Source organism: Ochotona princeps, chromosome 24, assembly GCF_030435755.1.
Source record: "Ochotona princeps isolate mOchPri1 chromosome 24, mOchPri1.hap1, whole genome shotgun sequence".
NCBI lineage: Eukaryota > Metazoa > Chordata > Mammalia > Lagomorpha > Ochotonidae > Ochotona > Ochotona princeps.
Genome location: NC_080855.1, coordinates 26448790 through 26467312, shown reverse-complemented (window position 1 = coordinate 26467312; position 18523 = coordinate 26448790). Strand labels below are relative to the sequence as shown.

At 54.7% G+C, this 18523-nt stretch overlaps 1 protein-coding gene across 1 annotated transcript; it reads right to left on the bottom strand.

Annotated features, from left to right (window-relative positions):
- Positions 1-7129: 7129 nt before the first annotated feature.
- Positions 7130-12650, bottom strand: SERPINE1 (serpin family E member 1). The gene is made up of 9 exons (XM_004587183.3): positions 12514-12650; positions 11809-12080; positions 11078-11311; positions 10077-10271; positions 9283-9481; positions 8151-8251; positions 7953-8039; positions 7483-7566; positions 7130-7234 (listed from the first exon to the last, which is right to left on the bottom strand). Exons 2-9 carry the CDS (start codon positions 12077-12079, stop codon positions 7197-7199), a joined length of 1209 nt encoding a protein of 402 aa, XP_004587240.2. The 5' UTR covers position 12080; positions 12514-12650; the 3' UTR covers positions 7130-7196.
- Positions 12651-18523: the final 5873 nt, after the last annotated feature.

Below are 18523 nucleotides of genomic sequence, written 5' to 3'. Positions count from 1 at the left end.
CCTGGCTAGGAGGAGAGGCACCCCCTCCCAGCCGCCTCCGCCCAGTGGAGCCTCCCTTCCGCAACCTTCTTGGTGGCCACAGGAAGGAGGACGTGTGTGTAGAGCTGTGTCCAGCCACGCCTGCCACCTTCATGAGCTTAGGTCTGGGAGGGAATGGGGGCTGAGTGTGACATGTGGAGGGTAAGGTCTGATGTCGACTCAGGTTCCCAGGACAGCAGCAGTTACACCCAGTGGAGCGGGGCGTGAAGGGCACAGATGCAATGGGGGCATTGTTCACAGATGAGTCCTCCCTCCATCCTGGTTCTCAGTCTGTCCCAGTAATTCCCTGTGCACCCCCACCCACCTCTCTTTCTGTCTGTGCTTTGCCAGCTGGAGTGGGTTCCTGTCACCTGTCAGCAGGAATCCTGCCCAGCTGACTTGAGGATCCAGCCATGGTGTCCACTGACCGTGTGACTCAACCTTTGTCTCTCCCCTGGATTCTCTCTCTGTTTTAAAAAAAAGATGCAATCATTTTTATTAGAAGGGCAGATTTACAGAGAGAGGGAGAGACATAGAAGGAAAGATCTTCCATCTGCTTGTTCACTCCCCAAATGGCACTCAGCGAGCTGACTGGTATCAGCTGTGACCCAGGCGTGATTTCTCTGGTTACTGTGTACCGCCTAAAAGTTCATGCATTGGGAACTCAGTTCTTCACTGTGGTAGAGTTGGGAGGTCACTAGGAGGGATCCATGCTTCTCTCTCTCTCTCACTCTGTTCCTCATGTCTGCTTACCCTTCCGCCCTCACAGAGACATAAGGCCCTCAGGAACTGAGCACATGCAGGCAGAGGAGCTCCCAGCCAGGAACAAAACATCAACCTCTCTCACACTCACAGTATTTTTTTAATTATCTAATCGTGGTATTGTATTACAGTTACAGTAAAATAAACTCAAACAGATGACTGCATCCTCAATCTCTTCCCAACTACGCTGTATTCTCGCTCCCACCTGCTAGTCCACTCCATCTGCTGGGCCACTCCATCTGCTGGGCCGCTCCCGAGCCTACAGTGGTTGGGCCTGGGCCTGCTGAAGTTAGGAGGCAGGAATCCGCTTCAGGTCTCCCACGTGGGTTCCAGGAACCAGACTACCTGCCTCCCAGGGTCAGGAGCTGACGACTAAAGCCAGCTACTCCAGTGTATGAATGGCATCCTGGCCTACCTACCCTTTAGTGTCATGCTTTGTGTTACCCATTTCCTCTTTGCTATTGCTGATAGCTGATAAACAACCTTCTTTTGCCAACTTTGCAGGTTCCAGACACTGCCTCAGTGTTTGTGAAATACTGCATTCCCATTGGAAAATTCCATATCTCCGACGTTGCAAAAGAAGGTTACTACTTCCTCCTTACTTCCCCTGAGCCCGTCCCATCTCTTGGTTTCCCGTTGTGTGGTTCATGTCATCGTCTTTTCCTGGGACAGGAAGGGCAATGTGAAAGCTTGGGTTTTTAAGGGATGTCAGTAATACTTGCCTAATAAGGAGCTGATGCAATGTCACAGCGGGCTGATCCTCCACCAGCAACCCATATGGACACTGGTGTGTGTCTGGCTGCTCTACTTCCAATACAGCTCTCTCCTGATGGCCTGGAAAGGCGGTGAAGGATGGCCCAAGTCCTTCGGCTCCTGCATCCACGTGGGAGACCCAGCAAGAAACCCCTGGCTCCTGGCTTCAGATCAGCTCAGCTCTGGCTGTTGCATCCATCTGGGGAGTGAACCAGCAGATGAAACACCTCTTTTTGTCTCTCTCCTCTCTTTGTAATGTCTGCCTTTCAAATAAAAACAAAGCTTTTAAAAAGCACCTGCTACGTAGATGAGGAGAGGATGTGTGGAAGAGGTGAGAGGGAGAGCGGGAGAGCGAGCGCTGACTGGGTTGTCAGAGGCAGGGAGAGCCATGTGGGGCTTGGTCCTCAAGTTTGCACTTTGCATCTGCCTTTCGCTGTGATGCATGCTCTTTCCTGGCGTGCCCTGGGGGTCCCTCCCTCCAGACCCAGGTCCGTCCTACTTTATCTCGAAGGTTTCCATCAAACAGCCATTCCTCCAATGGGCCTTTAGGTTCTGGTGTAGACCATAGATAGTGCTCATTTCTAGAACGTTCCTTTCAGTGGTTTTCTGCAGCACCTTGCATAATTTTCAGCTCATTACTGTCTCCGTAGGTGCCTGATACCTTCTTAGCTTTCATGAGGCTGGAGTGGTGGCATAGTGAGTTAAGCCACTGCCTGTGACAGCAGCATACAGTGTGACAACATGAGTTCGAGTCTAAGCTGCTAACACTTCCTATCCAGCTCCCTACTAATACTCCTAGGAAAAAGCAGCAGAGATGCCCAATTCTTGGACCCCTGCAACCACATAGGAGACCCTGACAGAGTTCCAGGCCCAACCCCAATCATTGAAGCCTTTGGGGGCATGAATCAGCAAATAGATATTCTCTTTCTGACTTTCAAATATGTATAAACCATCTTCTAAAAAAATGTCTCAACCAGCATAAACTTCAGCCTGTAAAGCGATATTTGTCCAACTGAAGGACATTCAGAAGGGGCCTGGGTTTGGTTCCGGGAGGAGCTTTCCTTTGGCATCAGAGCGACCCCTGGTGGCTGTGGGACAGACGGTTCCCTCCAGGAAGTACCTGATTCATGTGGGGGGCCTGGACCGACAACACCAAAGGTGTTCAGGGCAGACTCTTTCCTGCTCTGGGAGAGAGACAAGGAGCGAAGGGAGGAAACCAGGGCCTCAGGCAGGGGTCAGCAGCAGGCTGCCCACATTCTTTAAGCTTCCATTTCAGTAGCTGCCTCCCCTCGTGCTGCCGCTGCCACAACCGGGCTCACCTGAGGAACTGCATGTTAAAGATTGTTGGGAATTGGACCTGGCGCGATAGCGTAGTGGTTAAAGTCCTCGCCTTGAACACGTCGGGATCCCATATGGCCACTGGTTCTGGCCCCGGCAACCCCGCTTCCCATCCAGCTCCCTTCCTGCCTGTGACCTGGGAAAGCAGTTGAGGACAGCCCGAAGCCTTGGGATCCTGCACCTGTTCCTGGCTCCTCGCTTCGGATTGGGTTGAGGTCACTTTGGGAATGAATCATCGGACGGAAGATCTTCCTCTCTGTCTCTCCTCCTCTCTGTACATCTGCCTTTTCAATAAAATAAATAAATCTAAAAAAAAGAAAAAAGATGGTTGGGAAAATAAATTTATCCCTGATTTATGTCATTCTAATAGCATTAATTTTTTTTAAATTTATGTAAAATCCGGAGTTAGAGCAGAAGAACAGAAAGAGACCTTCCATCTGCTGTTTCACCCCCATGCCCAAAAGGGCTGCAGTGGCTGTAACTGGAGCCATAGCCAGGAGCCTGGAACTCCACTGGGGTCTCCCAGGGGAGTAACCCAGGCCCCAGGACTCGAGCCAGTCTTCTGCTTTCCCAGGTGCATTAGCAGGGAGCTAGATGGGAAGTGGAGCCTCCAGGACTTGAACTGGCACTACTATACGATGCTGGCATTGCAGGTGGTTGGCTGCACTGCAAGGCCAGCCCTATTATGTATTTATTTAGAAAGAGTCGTAGTGAGAGAGGAATTCACCAGCTTATTTTTCACATCGAAGCATTTCCAACGCTCACACTGCTTGCCAACCACCTCTCCCCCAACCCCCACCACGCACACACAAGGAGAGATCAGTCGTTTCTCCAAGCGAGGTTTTGACAAGAAATGTGCAGCCGTAGTTGGCTGGAGGCATATTGGGTTTAGTGTTTCATCTTTCAAGAAAAAGAGAACGCCAGAGAAAGTGGGAACAGTCCCAGAAGGGGGCCCAGGCGAGGTCACAGCCCAGAGACCTCCTACTGGGAGGTGGGCTGTCTTTGTCCACAACAATCTCTGAGTGCTGGGAAGAGGGGTGGCACCGCCTGGAGCCCCCTTCTCTGGGGTGAGGGGGCATCTGAAGAACTGTGTCATCCCTGGTCCCCTCCCAGCAGGTGTGTGGGCGCTCTGAACTGCACATCGTACACACAGAATCAGGGCTAACTCGCACCCGCTTTGTGATGGTGTTCTGTGTGGAAGGAGGCTTCTAAGCCAATCTGTTACACCTGGGCGAATCTCCAGCCGCTAGCCTGGGGCCTTGCCATTGTTGTTATTTTTAGGACAGAAGGAAATCAAAGGCTGTATCTAGGTCCCCATGTCCCCGTTGTCTCTGTGACCCCAGCCCCGCTCTGGGAGCCCACAAGAGCCAGCCAAGAGGAGGCATGCTTCACGGGCAGCCGAAGGTCCCGGCGAGGGGCCTGCAGTAGCTCTTGTGTCTTCTCTGGGCTCAGCTGGCTGCTGCAGGCTGGGTGGTCTCAAAGCTAGTTCCACAGCCATATCTTGGTCTTCCACACTAGCCAGTTGCAGAGTGAGGCTGGGAAAGGAGAGATGTATATGCACTGAGTACAGAAACACACACTCCCACCCCACCCCTGCCCCAAGTCCAGGCTCTCGCAGGCTTTTTGAAGAGAGGGGTTCTCATTCCCAGGCTAGACTGGACTTTGAAGTGCCCTCCTTTTATGACTCTAAAGACAGGCTATATGTGGGAAAGTTCTACAACCAACGCCTTGAGACTGTTGTGTAACATGAGAGAGAGCCAAGAATGTCCCAAGTGGCCCTGGAGAGGGACATCGGGGGAGCGGGACCAAGGTAAACCATGCTTGAGGTGTCTGAACACCCTCCTGGATTTGCCCTCAGAAATGTAACAGGCAGGGGCAGGCTTGGGACTCCCACTTTCCACTTCTCATGCCAGAGGACCTGGGTTCGAGTCCCAGCTCCTGAGCTTTCCATCCAACTTGCCAGGAGGCAGCAAGTGAAACTTCAGTGCTTGGGTCCCTTCCCCCCACGGGGGAGACTCAGAGTTCTTGGCTCCTGGCTTCGGCCAGGTCCAGCCCTGGCTGTTGTGGGCATTTGAAGATTGTGGCCATTTGAAAAATGAAGCAGCAGATGGAAGATTCTCTCTCTGCCTTTAACATAAACAAATCTTGTTGTTTCTAAAGAAATGTGCTGGATACCCAGAGAGCTGTATCTTTCAGTGCTATCATTAGGGGGTTCTGGAGGGTGCAACTAAAGAGTCCAAGTCAAGTCCATTGGTTTCCGGTTGAAAAATCATTTTCGAGGGTAGGAATGGGGACCAATTCAAGGACGTGTGCCCTTGGCCAGGACGACACAGATAGCACACATCACAGAAGAGCCTTGTTTTCATGTAGCTGAGAGCCAGGTGGGGTTGGGGAAAGTGAGACACAGGTGAGTACAGGTGCCACTGCATGCCAAGACACAGAAACACAACCAGATGGAGCCGGGAACCAGGCTGTGGGCCAGATTTGCAAGGAGAGCCCTGGTGGTGGGCATGGACCTGGGTCTGGGCTTGGAGAAATGGAACACGGAGGCTGGGGGCTGGGAGGGGCAGAAGGAATGGTGTGACTGGCAGAGACAGGCCCCCCACCACATGAGAAAAAAGAGAAATGCATGTCTTTGGGCCGTGTGAAAGTAAAGAGAGAGCGTGTTTCTGCATATTATTTATAATTTATTATATTATTTTTAGGAACATTTTCCGTGTTTATATATCAAAAGTGAAAAAAGGCACATGATTCCACACAGTGTCAAGAACAGTAGAAGCTGAACAACATTCAGGGACCCCTGAGGGGACCCGTCCAGTGCATCCTGAAAAAAGGGGGGGAAAATCAAAACAACAACTGAAGGCAAAGGGTGAGGGTCGCTTGGGGAGGAGCTCGGTGGGGGTGATGAGGCCTCATCGGGGTTGGCGCCACATGGGGAGGGGGCGGCAGTGGGTGAGCTGGCCTGCAGACTGGGTGCCTCTCCCTAGGGCCCGCGAGAGAACTCAGGGGGTTGAGCCCCCAGCTTACTTTGCCTGCCTTCTTCCTCGCCCCCTCCCCCTCCCTCCCCGCCCTCACGTGTCCCCCGCTAGCACTCAGCAGCCGGAAATGACACACTGGAGTGAGTCACCAAATGTGGCAGTGAGTCACTCTGTAATTGGGGAAAGTTCTGTCCTGGCAGGTGCTCCTGCCCCTTGCAATGTCTGCCCCTGCATCTGTTGGGAAGCTCTCAAGCCACTCTGCCCCCACCCCCCCACAAGTGCATCCTCTTGGTCTCTGAGATGACCTGAAGTCGGGTCATCTTGTCCTTCCCACTGCACCCCCAACTAGGGGAGGGTGGGGGGATGTAGCATGGCTCAGCCAAGGAGTGGAAAAAGGGAGGCGTGCTGGAACTCCGGCAGCCACCAGGTGGCAGTGTGGACCCCATCACGCGGGCGGTTCAGCGGCCAGACTCCTGAAGGGTGAGGCCACAGACCACAGACCATGAAGGAATCCGATGCAGACATTTAAATAATACATTATCTTTGATAGTTCTCTCTTTCTCTCTAGCAAGCACACAAGGATAAGGATATGATAAATAGTCAGCAAGCACACCTCTGGCATCCCACCCCAGCAGGGAGCTGGGGAGCAGGAGCCAGGTACACATTTAACCTCTGTTCCTGTTTTTGTGCAAATCAGGGTTGTGGGAAGCAGACACCTGCTTCTACCAGTAAACAAGTCACCTACACTCCAAGATAGCCGTATGCACGTAGTTTCCGAGGAGGGACAGGGCCCTGTTGGGAGGCAGGGATGGTGGTGGTGGCAGTAGGCATTGTGTGTTGGCCCCACCAGTTCACAGCCCTGCTGAGCCGGGAAGGTGGCTGATGCCAGCATGGAGCTTGAGATGAAAGGATGTCTCTCTTTTTGGTCTGGTCTGGCTGGTCACCAGCCTCCTTGGTAACAACAGCGTAAGAGTGACCACAGCGTGACCAGAACACGAATTGTGGCTGCTGCTGCTGCTGCTGCTAACCTTCAAGATCCCACCCTGCCGGGGGCCTGACACCCCCCCAACAGGCAGAGATGAGCCAATATGCCTGCACCTGCTGGTCTCCTTGGAGACTGTCAGGGACTTGGTCTTGGGGCCGGCATCCAGGCTGCTAGCAGGAAGCCTGGCTTGCGCCGCAGTCAGAGGCCCGGGGAAGCAGGTGGAAAAGATTCCGTGTTGTTGCTATCATTTTGTTTTAAAGAGAGACGCATGACTTTTTTTTTTTTTCCACAAAGAGTCCTCCAGCAAGTCTTCTCTGACACAGCCCCAGTTCTGTCCCAGCCGAGGGCTCCTCTTCCCCCCGTCAGAGTTCCATTACTTGGCCCAGGAAAAGGATGGTACCTGTGAACAGGAAACCCAGGGGTGAGGTGGCAACGCTCTGAGCATGTGCACAAGCCAGTTAGCTGACTGCAGTCTTGGCGGCTGCCCCTGTGCACAAGCTGGGCCAGGGACTGGGCCATGGATCGCAGAGCTGTGCCTCCTCACTGAATGCTGTGGGCAGGGGCTGGGTTGGGGTTCCCTACCCAGAGTCCTCTGGTGGTGAAAAGATGGGCATGGAGCCGGGGAACATGGCGGGGTTCCGGGCTCACCTGTGGGATTATGCCGAACCACAAACAGGAAGGGCCTGTCCATGATGATCTCCTCGGGGGCCATGCGAGCTGTGACGAAGATGGCTGCAAGACAAGGGATTGTGTTGGAGGCCAGGGCCTGGTGGGTGAGGAGGGCCGGTGGGCAATGTCCACAGCTGGCCTTCAGGAAGCCCCAGGATGGGTGTCTTCAGAGCTCAGAGACCACCCCTCACCACCACCAGTGTCATTGGAATTTGCTGGTAAGCAAATTCAAGCTCATTCCCCACCCTGGGAGCAACTCGGGGCTCCCATGCAGGAACCCCAGGGCCCCAGCAAAAGCCAAGGAACAGGAGGGGTAGGGGTGGGTGCAGCTCTTGTTCTTGACCCCGGAGTGAGAGGCCAGTGTGGAGCAGGAGGATGCCAGGGTCCATGTCAGGTCTGGGCCCACTTGGGCCCCTTCTGGGAAGCCCTGGGCAGGAGTGAGGACTCACCTGTGGAGGAAGACGCCACAGTGCCACTCTCATTCACTTCGATCTTGACTTTCTGCAGAGCCTGGGACACGTGGAGAGGTTCTTGGTCTGAAATAGAGGTGGATCCGGGTTGATGTCAAGTCCAGCCCTTGAGACTCAGCCTTGGGTGTTCCCTCCCCACCCCATGGCCACCCAGGCTAAGGCCTCTCTCTCTCTCACTTGAAAGACGTGTGAAGTCTGCTTGTCCCAGCCTGAACATGTCCGTCATGCCCAAGTTCTGCAGGGCACCCCTGAGGTCCACTTCACTCTCCAGGGAGAACCTGCAGACAACAGGAGACAGACAGCTAAAGCTCAGTGCCTGCCTCCTGCAGGACAGGACACTGGCGGGAACCTACAGCCTGCTTCCATGACATCTGTTGGCAATGCGTCTCTCCGTGCTGGAAGTTTCTAGCATTCACAAGCATTTGTGAGCAGCCTCCCCTGTCCTCCCTGTCCACTCCCATCACTTCTGGAGTCTCTGACTAATTGCTCTCCTTGAAGGAGGCAGGCATTTCAGCATAATTGGATGTAGTGTGGCCGGGGGCATGTTGTCCTGCTGGGAAGGCTGAACACCTCTCTGGGCTGTAGGTGGTGGGTCTGAGAGCTAGCGCTGGAAGAGGTGCTCCGGGGCTGTCTCTGCCTCCTACCAGGGCACAGCTAATTACCTCCATCTTTATGGCAGAGGTGAGGGGGAGCAGCCAACCACTGAGTGCCTCCTTGTCTCCCAAACCCTCTGCCAGTTTGGGGGTAAGTGGAACAGGACCCTTGGGTGCCTGAAATCCTCCAATGACCCATAGCCTTCTCCACTCCTTTGATTGTGTGTGTCAAGATTTTTAATAGCTGCTCCAACATGTTGGTGTCCCAGCTAGAAGCCTTGGGTGGGGCTGGCGCACGCGAAAGCAATTCCTTGGGTCACTGCAGTTCAGGGATGGGAGATGGGGTGGGAGGGCAAGGCAAGTGTGAGTGTGGATGTGGACGAGTCACTGCCCCCCTCAGCCCACCGCCAAGTGGCTTGTCGGAGGGGGAGTATTCTGCGGAGGGGTGGTTTCTCTAGAAAATTCTCCAGGTACAGGGATGATGGTAGTTAAGCTAATTAAACCCAGGGTAGAGTATGTGCTACCATTCTCTCTCTCTCTCTCTCTCTCTCTCTCTCTCTCTCACACACACACACACACACACACACACACACGCACACACACACCTCTCCCCGCAGGGGTCACTGCAAAAGCTGGAAAATTCAACCCTAGGGCAAATGCCTGAAGTTGGAGCTGGGAGAGAAGGTGTCAGGGGGCACTAAGGGAGTGCAGCTTACTTGGGCAGAACCAGGAGGCGGGGCACTCTGGTCATGTTGCCTTTCCATTGGCTGATGAGCTGAGCAGTCAGGATGTTTGTGATGGCTGAGAGAGGCACCTCTTTCTGGTAGGGAGCGGCAATGAGCATGCTCAGGGTATCCCCATGGTAGGGCAGCTCCAGGATGTCATAGTAGTGGCCGTCCGGGGTGAGGAACTCAGCTGGCAGGACACCAAGGTGGCACATGAGGAGCAGCTCTGGTGCTGGCCGCTTTGAACCCCAGCCCTGGGTCCTCGTCACCCTGCCTGGGAGCCCCAAACCCCAACCCTCTCTGGCATTCCTGTGCCCTTTGGCCTCCCCTTTGGGGGTGGCACCATGGTTCAACTGGCTACTCCTCTGTCTTCGAGCGCCGGGACACTATATGGATGCTGGTTCATCTCCTGAATGCTCCGCTACCCATCCAACTCCATGTTTATGGCTTGGGAAAGCAGACAGCCCAAGTCCTGGGGACCCTGTACCTCTTTGCCTCTCCCACTGCCAATGCCAAGTATTCCAGTATCTCAGCTTTCACCACAGCCTGGGGATTGTGCTTTCCAGTATGGTGCTGGAAAGGGTCCAGCAGGCAGACAGAGGTGGGGCAGGAGGAAGATCAAGCTTCTTGCTTCTGCTCCCCCTGGCCTGGACTCTCCCCCCTGGGAAACCAGAATGTGTTGTGGGGTTGCTCTCTCTCCACTCGCTGGGGGTGCGGAGGGCAGCAGGTTGGATGTCCCCAGGAGACCCCAGGGATAAGGTGGGGATGGGAGGGCTGGCACTTACTGTAGTTGAACTTGTTGGTCTGCGCCATCATGGGCACCGAGACGGTGCTGCCGTCCGACTTGTGGAAGAGGCGGCGGTGGGTGCCAGCCTTCGGGAAGGGTGTCTTCCACTGGCCGTTGAAGTAGAGGGCGTTCACCAGCACCAGGCGCGTCAGCTGGTCCACAGCCCCTTCCCCGAGCAAGTCACTGATCATGCCTGGGGAGCACCAAGGGAGGGAGGGACGGTCAGATATGTGTGAGAACTCCAGCCCCCAGTTCTCAAAGGGATGCAGGAGGGAGGTATCCAGCAGGGCGCAGATGGGGTCAAAGTCAGAGTCTCATTGCTCTCCACCTGTTCTTTCTCCCCCAGGGTCTCAGGGCACCTTCCAGCCCCTGTCTGGAACCAGAGCTGGAAATCTCACCCTGGCTTTGCCCCCTTAAAAAGCATTCTTGAAGGGTCCTAAGTGTTGTTCTAAGGGTCCTGTTCACTGCTGTTCTTTTTAAGTCTGGAGCAGGCACAGTGGTACAGTAGGTTAGGCTATTGCCTGCCACACCAGCATCCCAAATGGGTGCTGGTTCAAGGTCCTAGCTTCTCCACTTCCAATCCCTCTCCTTGTTAATGTGTCTGGGAAGGCAGCAGAAGATGGCCACAAGTGCTTGGCTCTCTGCACCCTTGTGGGAGACCCAGATGGAGTAGCAGGTTCCTAGATTTGGCCTGGATCAGCCTTGGGGCTGTTGTAGCCATTTGAATGAAAGCTCTCTCTCCCTCTGTAACTCTGTCTTTCAAATAAATACATACACACACACACACACACACACACACACACACACATTTTAATCTCAAAACATTTCTTGGAGATGGTTTTGAGAACACCTAATGACGACCACTATGGCCAAGTACACTTGGCCTTCTACAGAGGAGGGAGGTTGGAAGGAAGAGTTTGAGACATGTGGCTTTGTTTCCAAGTCCCCGTTGGAGTACAGGCCCTTGGGCACGCGCATCTGCTTTCCCAGCATGCTCACCTTTCGTGTGTCTCTTCACCCAGTCATTGATGATGAATCTGGCCCGCGACACTTCAGAAAAGTCCACCTGCTTGACCGTGGTCCGGAACAATCTGAAGAAGTGAGGCATGAAGCCCGGCACCAGCTTCAGGTCACGCTGCACAAAGATGGCGTCTGTGGTGCTGACCTCGTCCTTGTTCCAGGGGCCCATGAGCGCCTGGTGCAGGCGGCGCAGGGCGGGGGCCGTGCTCTGCTCTGGACAGCGGCAAGGAAGATGGGTCACATGAGGGCCCCCAGCCGTGCTCACACACACACCCCCAATGGTGAGTCTTTCCCATCCTGTATTCCAAACTTTGTCCCTTCCCTGCCCATCTAGGTTTCCCTCAACAGTCTCAACTCCTGACACTTTCTTTGGGTTCAACCATTTTTTTCTCAGTTCTGTAATGATGGACCCTTAATTCCTCCCTCCCGCCCCTGTATCTTATATGCATCTCTCTATTTCTTCTCCACACAGCATCCTAGGGGAACTATGTGTGTGTGTGTGTCCCTATTCTGAAGAAACTGAGTTTTACTGACACTGAAGTCACACAAGCAGTAAGCGGCAGATCCGTGGGCTGGTACAGCCAGTGAGGTCCTAAGAGAAGAGGGGGTGGCCCCTGCAATAGGGCCAGGGGTTCACCTAGCCCAGCCTGAGTCTGTTGGCTCTCCGAAGACACGAGACTTCACACCTCCTGCCCTGCCCCATGTCTCACCATCGACTTTGAATCCCATGGCCTCTTGGAGCTGCTGCTGGGTTTCCCCCGCCGTGGTCAGCTGCAGCATGGCCAGCACCGAGGCCACCCCATAGGGCGAGAAAACCACGTTGCGGTCTTCAGTGGCCTGTGCCACCTGCCGAAACACTTTCACCCCGAAGTCTGCTGCCAGTTCAGCCACCTGGGACTGGTGCAAGTGTGAGGCAGATCCTTCAGCAGAGAGGACGGCCAAGCCCAGGGCCAGGCAGGCAAGCACCGGACACATCTGCATCCTAGAGCAAGCGGAAAGGGGTCTGAGGTGGGGTCGGTTATAGGAGGAGCAGCAAGGGGGAGGGAGAGCAGGGCAGAGCACACCCTGGTCATGCCCCCCAGCTCTGGTTCCAGAAGTCACTGTCCATTCCATCCCATCTCCATCTGCTGGAAGCTGCCCAGGTAACCCTCTTCCCTTAGTGGAGATAGAAGCTCCCACATCTGTGGGTTTGCATGAAGATTTGCAACGTTTCCACCGGGTGTGTGTTACTCAAGTCAAGGAATATGGGAAAAGCAGGAGTTATCAGAAGTCCTGGTACCTGGGGCTCCCACCCCAGTCCCACCTGCTCCCTGCAAAGAAGGGAAGGAGAGAGGGAAAAAAACGGGGTGCAGGGACCTCACTGTGGAGATGCTGGAGAGAGGACAGAGATGGAAAGGAGTTTGCTCTTCCCCTACCTGAAGTTCTCAGAGTCGCCTTGCTGCAGCAGACTGTCCCAGGAGTCTTGGCAAAGCTGGAAGACTAGGGGGAGTGGCTGTCTCAGTCCTGGTCCTCTCCCGCACTCTGCTCTGGGCCCTGCAGCCAGCCCCAGCTGTGCTGCTCCTGGGGCCAGCAGCCTCCCTTTATACCAGATGTGGGGCAGGAAGTTAGATGAACTCATGGTGTGGCCCCGCCCACGTGCTGGCTGTGGAAGTGTCTGAGCAACAGCCAGCCGGCCCCTGCCTAAACCCCCCCCCCGGCGTGGGGGGGTGCGCCTCCCTCCTCTGGCTTGTGGAGGCCTGTGTGTGTATGTGTGTGCTGCCTGTGTGTACGTGTGCAAGAGGCCTCAGGGAACGTCAGGCCAACCCCCTCCCTCCCGCATGCTCCCTGGGTTTGCTCAAGGCCCTCCCTCAATTCAGTCACCTTTGCCTGTCTTTGGATGCCCTGTCAGCAGGAGGTCCTGCCTGCCCGGCAGGGTGACAGGTGGCCAAACACACAGGGTCCAGGCTAACAGATCCTCAAGCTCAGCTCAGCTCAGCTCGCACCTCCAACCTCCAGCCCAAGGGCATGGAGTGTGCAGGCTACCGTCTGAGTTTTGATTGTCTCGGATGCCAGCCCTACACAGAGCTGACTGTCTCCTCCTGGGCCACTGTCATCTGGTGGCTTGCCCTCTGGGGCTGTGTGGCACATGGCGTTCAGGCTCCCTGAGTGCCCCTGAGGGCTCTCCGTTGCCCACAGCCCTTTCTGGCTGGGGTTTGAGATGCGCTAAGTGGGGTGGTGGTCCCTTCCAGGGCTGAGTTCTTGGTGGGGGCCTGAGCTCTGGAGAGGGTGGCCACTGGTTGGCAGTGAGCACCAATGACATTTGGGGTCTGGCAGGATCAGGTATGCCCCGGGTGATGTGGCCAGTGTGGATGGAGTGGAGTTCGGGGGGCGTGTGAGGGTGTGCTGAAGGGCTCCTGTGTAGGGGGGTGGGAGGGGGCATGGTGCTGTTGACCTTGGGGTCCTCACATCTGTGCTTTGTGTCGGTGCTGGGATTCCACTGGGCGTACCCATGGAGACGACCACAGGAAGCACCCGTGGGTGTTGAGATGTTTGTTTTGGATTTGTTCAGTAAACAGATACCAAGGTAACCACAGCCCCACAGCTTTCCTGGGATTTTTTTTTTTTTTTTTGAGGCTGCCTCCTGTCTTTGTTTAACCCCGGGTGGGGGCAGGGAGGGGCATGGCTAGGAAAGAGAGGGAAACCTCCTTGGAAAGTTGGGATCATGGACATTGCCGCCGCCTCGTGACACAGGAGAGCCAGCACCTCCAGTAGCAGCCAAGGACACCTGTCTTCCCCCCGCCCCCCGCCAGGGTTGTGTTTAGTCTTCCCTAAGAATGTGCGGTGAGGAGAGGATGGAGGACAGAGGCCCCAGCTCAGCTCCTCCCCCAGCAACGCCTGCAAGGCCTCCCTCCCTCCACCCTCTGGGGCCGCAGGGCAGTGCTTAGAAGAGTCTTGAATGGGCCCCAGACAATGGTTCAATGGTTCAAGCTGCAGGAGCCCACACGGATGTCAGTTTGTGTCCCGGCTGCTCTACTTCCCATCCAGCTCCCTGCTTGTGGTCTCGGAAAGCAGTCGAGGATGGCCCAAAGCCTTGGGACCCTGTACCCATATGGGGGACCAGGAAGAAGCTCTTGGCTCCTGGCTTCTGGCTTTGGATCCACTCAGTTCTGGCCATTGTGACCATTTGGGGAGTGAACCAGCAGATGGAAGAGCCTTGTCTCTTCTTTCTGTAAATCTGATCTGCCTTTCCAATAAAAAAAAAAAAAATAAATCTTTTATTTTTTTTTATTGGAAAGTCAGACATACAGAGAGGAGGAGAGGCAGAGAGGAAAGATCTTCCATCTGCTGATTCACTCCCCAAGTGACCGCAACGGCCAGTGCTGTGCCGATCCGAAGCCAGGAACCAGGAACTTCCTCCAGGTCTCCCACGCGGGTGGAGGGTCCCAAGACTTTGCGCTGTCCTCCACTGCTTTCCCAGGCCACAAGCAGGGAGCTGAATGGGAAGCAGGGCTGCTGGGATTAGAACCGGCGCCCATATAGGAACCCCGGGCGTGCTAGGCGAGGTCTTTAACCACTATGCTATTGCGCTGGGCCCAAAATAAATACATTTTTAGAAAAAAAAAGAAGATACTTGGATGAGACCACAACAGGCAACCCCAACTTACTCTCTAACCTGGGGTGCTTCAGTCCTTTGAACAGCTGGGGGAGGGGCACATTTTACCCTGAAGACTGAGAGGTGTGGGACTGGAGGGGTCCTGCTGGCATGCAGTGGGTGTGTCAACGTGGAGGCCAGGGCCCAGCATGTGGCCTCAGCACTGAACTGCCTATATCCCATAGCACAGAATGTGTGTCCCGGCTCTGATTTCCAGCTGCAGCTCCCTGGACACTCTGGGAGGCTGCTCATGATAGCTCAGGTCTTTGGGTCCCTGCCACCAGGTGGGAGACCCAGACAGAGTTCCAAGCATCTGGCTTCAGCCTTGCCCAACAGTAGCTGTGGTGGGCATTTGGGGAGTGAATCAGCAGATGGGAGCTCACTCCTTTCTCTCTCTCCATCTCTCTTTAGCAATAGAAAGAGGCATCAACATTGTGGTATAACCAACTAAGTTGCTTGCCTACAATGCTGGCATCTTGTATGGGCGCCAGTTCTAATTCCGGCTGCTCCACTTCCTATCTAGCACACACACACACACACACACACACACACACACACACACACCGCTAATTCACCTAGGAAACCAAAATATGTCCCTAAGTGCTTGGGCCCTGCACCCACATGGAAGATTCCTGGCTCCTGGTTTTGGTCTGGCCCAACCCTGACTGGTATAGCCATTTGGAGAGTGAACCAGCAGACAGAACATCTCTCTCTCTCTCTCTCTCCATGTTTGCCTTTCCAATAAATAATTAAATCTTTAAAAATTAATAAGAGGGGAAGAAAGAGAAACTGAGGTAAAATCTGCTATGACAGGGTTTTGATTTTTTTTGACTTTTCCTTTGACTTTGATGAGCTGGAGCTGCCCAGCTGCCCGTGGTCATTGCCTCTCGCCTGCATGCATGTGCCCTTGCCTCAGCCCCTCACCAGGACACGGCTGCGTGCTGGGAGTCACTCATTACCCATAGACATCCCAAGGTGCTTCTCCGAATCCAGCCTGACTCAAGGGACCGTCACTTTCCCTTTCGCCCCTAAACCCCAAACAGCCAGGGGTTGGGTCTTCTGGTTGAAGCTATGACCCCTTGGGTCAGAGGCAGAGAAAAGTCCCAGCTGTTGAAATAGCTGCATTTCTGGCTTCCGGAGGCTCAGAGATAAGAGAGTGAGTTGCTGGGTGCTGGAGTTCTGAGGGAACTTCCAGGCCTTGCTAACTGGGAAAGATGGAAAGGAAGCCCCCAGAAGGTGTTCGTGACTGTCCCAGATGCACGCCTTCCCACCACCACGCCCCCCGGGGACCTCTGGCTGCAGAGGTCTTCCGCCCTCCCTCTGCCTTGCCTCCCAGCTCCTCCCTGCCATTCTCTCTTTCCTCCCCATTTCCCATTCTCCTTTAACCCCCTCACTCTGACTCAATCTCTCTCTCCCTGGCCTCTTCGTCCCAAATCCCTTTTACAGTCAAGCACGCAGCGTTGCAGGCCCTTCCTGTGGGGAAGATGGTCTGTCTCTCCCGGCAGCGACAAGGGAGTTACACAGGCTCCCTGGAATGCAGGGCCCGGCCTCCTGACTCCAGGGTGATTTCATTGGGAGAGCCGGGGGTGGCAGAGAGGCAAGGTCCTATTTCTGGCCTGGTGGCTCTCCAAACACCACAGCGCCAAAAATAGCCTGGCTATGCACTTGGCAGCCCTCTCTAGGAGTGAGCTTGCTGAGTTATGCATGCCACAGCTCCCGCTCACAGGAGAGCCTGGCCCTGGGTTGGTGTCACCCCAGGGCAGTCCTGGCCTGGGTGGTCAGACCCCCTCCCCCACCTGGCTCTATGTCCCCCCCTCCCTCTCCTGTGTTTCTCCCAATATCCCTGATTCAAAAATTAGTGCCTGTCTGTGGTTGCTTTGTTCTGCCATCTACACGAAGAGTTTCACAATCCAGAGAGTTCTAAGAATCACTCATCCCTGGGGCTGGGTAATGTGATGCAACAGGTAAAGCTACCTCTCGCAGCGCCTGCATCCCCTGTGGGCGCCAGTTCAAGTCCTGGCTGCTCCACTTCTGATCCAGCTCCCTGATAATGTGCCAGGAAAGTACTGGAGGATGGCCCAGTGCTTGGGGCCCTGCACCCATGTGGCAGACCCTGGAAGAGGTTCCTGGCTTCAGACTGGGCTTAGCTCTAGCTGTTGAGGCCATTTTCCTTTTTGGCAGAAGGTGACCCTCGGGCTCTGGGGGCTGGAGTGGGAACCACACAGCACAGTATTTGTGAACACCAGGCACAATCCAGCCTCGCGCTCAGTGGCAGCGTCTCTCAGACCCAGGGGATCTGAGCTTCAGTTCTTGGAGGGTGGTAGCTCCCAGGGCAGGGGCTGGGAAGCATACGTTCCCGTTTTTCTCATCAACATCCCCACCGGTGTCTGGCAGTGTCATAAGTTGGTGGGTCCTGGAGATGATGCCTGCCGGCTCCTCCCCTCTTGTCTCTAGAAACATCCCCCTGCCTCCACACCCGCCCCATCCCCCAAGACTGATTCTGCAAACTCGGGCCCGTCTGTCCATCTGTCTTTCTTTCTTTCTTTCTTTCTCTCCTTTCTCTCTCTCTCCCCCTTCCCCCTCTCTCTTTCTTTCTCTGCTTGTAGCCTGGGAGAACAGTTGAGGACAGCCCAAAACCTTGGGACCCTACATCTATGTGGGAGATTGGGAAGAAGTTCCTGGCTTCAGATAGGCTCAGCTCCAGCTGTTGTGGCCACTTGGAATGTGAATCATCGGATGGAAGATCTTCCTCTCTGTCTCTCCTCCTCTCTGTATATCTGCCTTTCAAATAAAAATAAATCTTAAAAAAAAAAAAGATGTCTTTATTTGAAAAGCAGAGCAAGCAAGCAAGAGACAGAGAGCTTCCATCTGCTACCAATTCACTTCTCTTACAGGTCTGCAATTAGCTAGGGCTGGGCTAGGCCAAAGCTAGGAGCTTTAGAAAGGCCCCCTCCAGGGTGCGCTAGTAGGAAGTTGAATTGGAAGTAGCGCAGCCAGGACTCAATGTGGAATGTTGGCGTCCCAAGCAAAAGCTTAAGCCATTGTGCCACAAGCCAGTCCCACAGTGCAGCCTCTCTGGGTCCCAGGATTGAATACGGGCCTACTGGCAATTTCACACACACCCCAATCCCCCCAAGGAGCAGGAGGAAGTAGCTGTGGACCCCCAGTCCCACCTCTCCCCTCCCTCCCTCCTCCTTCCTCCCTGCACTGTTCCCATCTCTTAGTGGTCCCAGTCACCCCCTGCTCAGTCACTTTTGGGCTCCCCCCGCAACCCCATGCGCACTTGGCTATGCCTGGGGCCCCAGGAACCCTCACTTCCTTATTTCTATCAGAATCTTGCGTGATCTTCTGCTCAATGAGCAGAAATGACCCTCGTTGCCCTTGAGCAGCAGCGAGCCTGGTCAGCATTGAGGGAGTCCCTGGGTGACCACCAACAGGAAGTTGGCTGTGCAAGGCAGGGTGGAGCGTGTGCCGCGTGTGGGACAGCTGTGGCCACAGAGTGGGGCGGTGACAATTGCATGAGGCAATGCAGACCCGACGGGGCGCCTCCAGGCCAGGCTGGCTGGATCTGGCCGGGTCATTGTCTCTCTTGGATTCTCTGATTCTGATTCACGCGCCCTCATGTTCACCAATAGCGCGTTCCTCATTCTTCACATTCCTGACCCTCTCTCTGACTGTTCTATCCACGTCCTATTAAGACTTTTTTTTTTAATTGGAAAGGCAGATTTATAGAGAGTAGGAAAGATAGAGTGAGAAGGATCTTCCATCTGCTGGTTCATTCCCCAAATGGCAGC

Coding starts and splice junctions, on each gene's coding strand:
- SERPINE1 (XM_004587183.3), bottom strand. CDS start 12,079: ATGCAGATGTGTCCGGTGCTTGCCTGCCTGGCCCTGGGCTTGGCCGTC. Junction 8,252..9,282: donor CGCCTCCTGGTTCTGCCCAA/GTAAGCTGCACT, acceptor TGTTGTCTGCAG/GTTCTCCCTGGAGAGTGAAG. Junction 7,567..7,952: donor TGTGGCGTCTTCCTCCACAG/GTGAGTCCTCAC, acceptor CTTGTCTTGCAG/CCATCTTCGTCACAGCTCGC.